At 33.8% G+C, this 3642-nt stretch overlaps 1 protein-coding gene across 1 annotated transcript; it reads right to left on the bottom strand.

The window, feature by feature from the left end:
* Positions 1 to 1063: 1063 nt before the first annotated feature.
* Positions 1064 to 3305, bottom strand: LOC306858784 (YEATS domain-containing protein 4). The gene is made up of 7 exons (XM_079399505.1): positions 3083 to 3305; positions 2873 to 2992; positions 2700 to 2766; positions 2522 to 2616; positions 1782 to 1871; positions 1610 to 1697; positions 1064 to 1483 (listed from the first exon to the last, which is right to left on the bottom strand). The coding sequence occupies exons 1-7, from the start codon at positions 3131 to 3133 to the stop codon at positions 1314 to 1316; spliced, it is 681 nt and encodes a 226-aa protein (XP_079255631.1). The 5' UTR covers positions 3134 to 3305; the 3' UTR covers positions 1064 to 1313.
* Between the last annotated feature and the right edge of the window lie 337 nt (positions 3306 to 3642).

The raw sequence follows: 3642 nt of genomic DNA, 5'->3' as shown, positions 1-3642 counted from the left end.
AGAGAGAGAGAGAGAGAGAGAGAGAGAGAGAGAGAGAGAGAGAGAGAGAGAGAGAGAGAGAGAGAGAGAGAGAGAGAGAGAGAGCGAGAGAGAGAGAGAGAGAGAGAGAGAGAGAGAGAGAGAGAGAGAGAGAGAGAGAGAGAGAGAGAGAGAGAGACCTGCCCATTACTACTGCATCCGGGTCGCGTGTGTGTACTGTATGTGAATGAGGTAAAACCGCATAAAACTCATGAGGGATTCAGAGGATTCATAGAGCCACCCTACTGTACATGATGAATATTATTCTGTGCCCGGAAAATTAAAAGAAAGTTGCTTTCAAAATACTAAAACCATGGAAATTGCTTTAACTTTATAAAGGTAGCTTGAAAACTGTGAATCTGTTTTTGCATGCCAAAAAGAAGCAAATCCTGTATCTTAATGTTTTATTGGCACGATATATTATGTGATATACAAAATACTGTCTGTGGATTGAAATATGTGCCTTGTAATCTTTAATATTTTACCCCTTAAAAGCTACTGTTTCCTTGATCAATTATTAATTTGCTGCTGGTGGTGTTGGGTCATATTTGAGTATTTTAATGTCAGAAAAACGGTAAATATTAAGATGTGGTCCCTTGTTGTGTGGTTGTGCTTTAGCAGCCTCTAGTGGAGGCAAAAACTTCAAGCATTTATAAAAAAAATTATGTTAAACTGTTATATATTAAATATTTCTATTTTTGTATTTCTAAAAATATATGGCAAAGGCAAAACATATATATATATATATATATATATATATATATATATATATATATATTATTTATATTGTTATTTTCAATATATATATATATATATATATATATATATAATATTCTAATATTATACATACAGTGTAACATGCATTTTGTATGATCTCTCTTATTTTGTTAAAATTATTAAAATTTTCACAGATTCTGCAAGGAGTTCCCAAACTTTTGCATGCCACTGTACATATGATATTTCATAATGGACTTCAAGGGATAATTTTCTATAAAGCTGCTTGAAACAAAATGTTTAAATAAAATTGGAGTTATCAGACAGTATTTGTAAAAAAAAAAAAAAAGTTTTATTCATACAAAACAAGTCAGTGAGAACTACAAAGAATCAAAAGGCAGTCATGTATTTGCACACATTTTGCTGATCTGGACAATAAGACTGAACAACACATAGTTGTTCAATACTAAATTTATTGTCAAAATTCCAACCAGAAACGTGAATTGATCAGTCCCACTAAATCACGCGTGTTTGTGTTCACCGTCCCGCTACAGGACAGTCGTCTGATGGTGCTGAAGTCCTCAGTGATCCTTCATCTGGTCCTCCTCCTCCAGTCTGCGTATCTCTCCCTTCAGGAAGTTGATGTTTTCTCTGGAGGCTTTTAGTCGCTCCTTCAACTCTGTGATCTCCAGGCTCATCTTCTTCTTCGCCGCTTCCACTTTTTCTCGTGTTCGTATCTCCAGCTCTGCAACTGAACGAATAGTTTGCATGATTAGAACGGCTGTAACTCTCGTATCTATAAAGTACGCTGTCTGATTCACAGTATTTTCACATGCTGTCCAGTAATAGGTGCTGTGAAGGTAAGCGAAGCACTCACACTCGGTCTCGTGTTTGTAAGCACCTAACGTCAGCTGTCTGGTGGTGTTCAGGAGCTGTTGCATCATGGCTGTAGGGTCTTGAAATATCTGCAGAAACACAGATATTAGGCTTTAGGATTGACTGTAGTAATACTGTAACATCATGTTGTGGTGTTCTGTTTGAATTCGCACCATCTCATCATAGAACTCAGACACGACAGTCTTCTTCGGCATTGCGCTGGAGTCTGACTGGAAGAGCTTCAGCAGATGATACAGCGTGACCTGAAGACAAAAACACCACAACATCCAAACATTGCTGTTTTTAGGTAGACTAATGCAGACGGATTCAGACTGGTGCCATTCGATTCAATTTATGCATAACTGTATAGCGCTTTTACAATACAGTGCCATGGAGAAGTTTAGAGAAAAACTGTACTAATAATAGAAATGTACTAATAATAATATTTATATATTTATTCTTTCACACACACACATAAAATAAATATATGTAAATTTGATTCAAATAACAATTTATTAATATAAGTAAATAAAATTATTTAAATAAATAATTTAAAATGTATAAATAATGATACTATATGATAAAAACAGTTCAGTACTATACTGCATTAAAAAAACAGTAATGTAATATAATAACTAAATATTTTCATAATTTAAAGCAATAGAAACCAAATATTTTATATTGCATTTTTTATGCATTACAAATAAATTATTTATTTTTACATATTATGTATTATATTTTGCACAGTTTTAACAGGGCCTTTATACGTCAAAATAGTATATAGCCACCTTTTATATTTTTGGACAGGGGTCCAATGAGGATGATCATGTTTGGGGGTCTGTAGCATCCAAAAAAATAAAAAAAAATACTGCGATTATTTACACACAGAAAAAAATAATTTAATGCCATTTACCGGTCTCTCATTTGGATCGATGAAGAAGATCTTTATGATGATCTCAAACTCTCCCCATCCAGTCTCGGTAATCTCATATGGAGGCTTTGTAACCACTAAAATAATACAAAGAGTGAGTTAAAGTCAGTGAGTGAAATTTGTGATATTACACTATAATATTATAAGATAAACTGCACACCTCTTAAAGGGTTCCCGTAACTTTCATGCAGTTTGAATTGAATTTTTTTGACATAAGCAGACATATCCTGGGAATATCAGTGGGGAAATAACAGAAAAAACAGCACTTTGTTAGTATACTACATATTAAATGTACCATTCATATGCAACAGTTATAATGAAATAAGAGTCAACCTCATTTCTGTAAGGCTTCACATAAACTGTCCACTGATGAGTGTGACCATCGTCTTCTCTTTTCTTGCCAAAATATCGTGCAACGTTTCCAAACACGATAGGTTTCACGATAGTCACTCCCTGGATTACAATAAACACATAAATCCACGATCAACTCTGTTATTGTAAATAAACATTAGCATTAGCATCATGATCGCTAGCGTTAGCTACCTTCACCCGACCCCCCGAATCTGGACCAAATTCAGCCATCCTCTTAAACATAGTACACGAAGAGTCAAGTGTTTTACTCGGATCGGCTTCTACGAAACGAGTACAGTTTCGAACAGAACTGAATTATTGTACGGAACTGCCATTAAGCACAAAATACATGTTTCTCTATGAAGAGAGTAATTAGAGCTGATAGGACTCCGTCTTCAGTTGCGAGTCAAATTTCAAATTAAGAGTCCCAACAAACGTTTACTTGGAAAATGTGTTTCTATTCTGAAACAGTGAGCTATAATATTATTATTGGGCTATAATATCATTATTATAATTAGAACAACAGGTATAAAAGCATGATTAAAATACATTTTTAATAATGATTTTTGACTAGGACAGATTAACAAATTAAAATAATTTAAATGGAACATAATCAGTCAGTTTTGAAGCTACTATTATTTTATATATTAAAAAATATATTAATATAAAGACAATAAAGTGAATCTTAGCACAACGTGACAGGTGAGGGGGGGAAACACCTCAAAATGCCGCTTTATTTTGAAATTGCGTAT

Source organism: Barbus barbus (assembly GCF_936440315.1).
Source record: "Barbus barbus genome assembly, chromosome: 39".
Taxonomy (NCBI): domain Eukaryota; kingdom Metazoa; phylum Chordata; class Actinopteri; order Cypriniformes; family Cyprinidae; genus Barbus; species Barbus barbus.
Note: the sequence above shows the minus strand (reverse complement) of the source record. Positions and strands in the feature narration are given on the sequence as shown.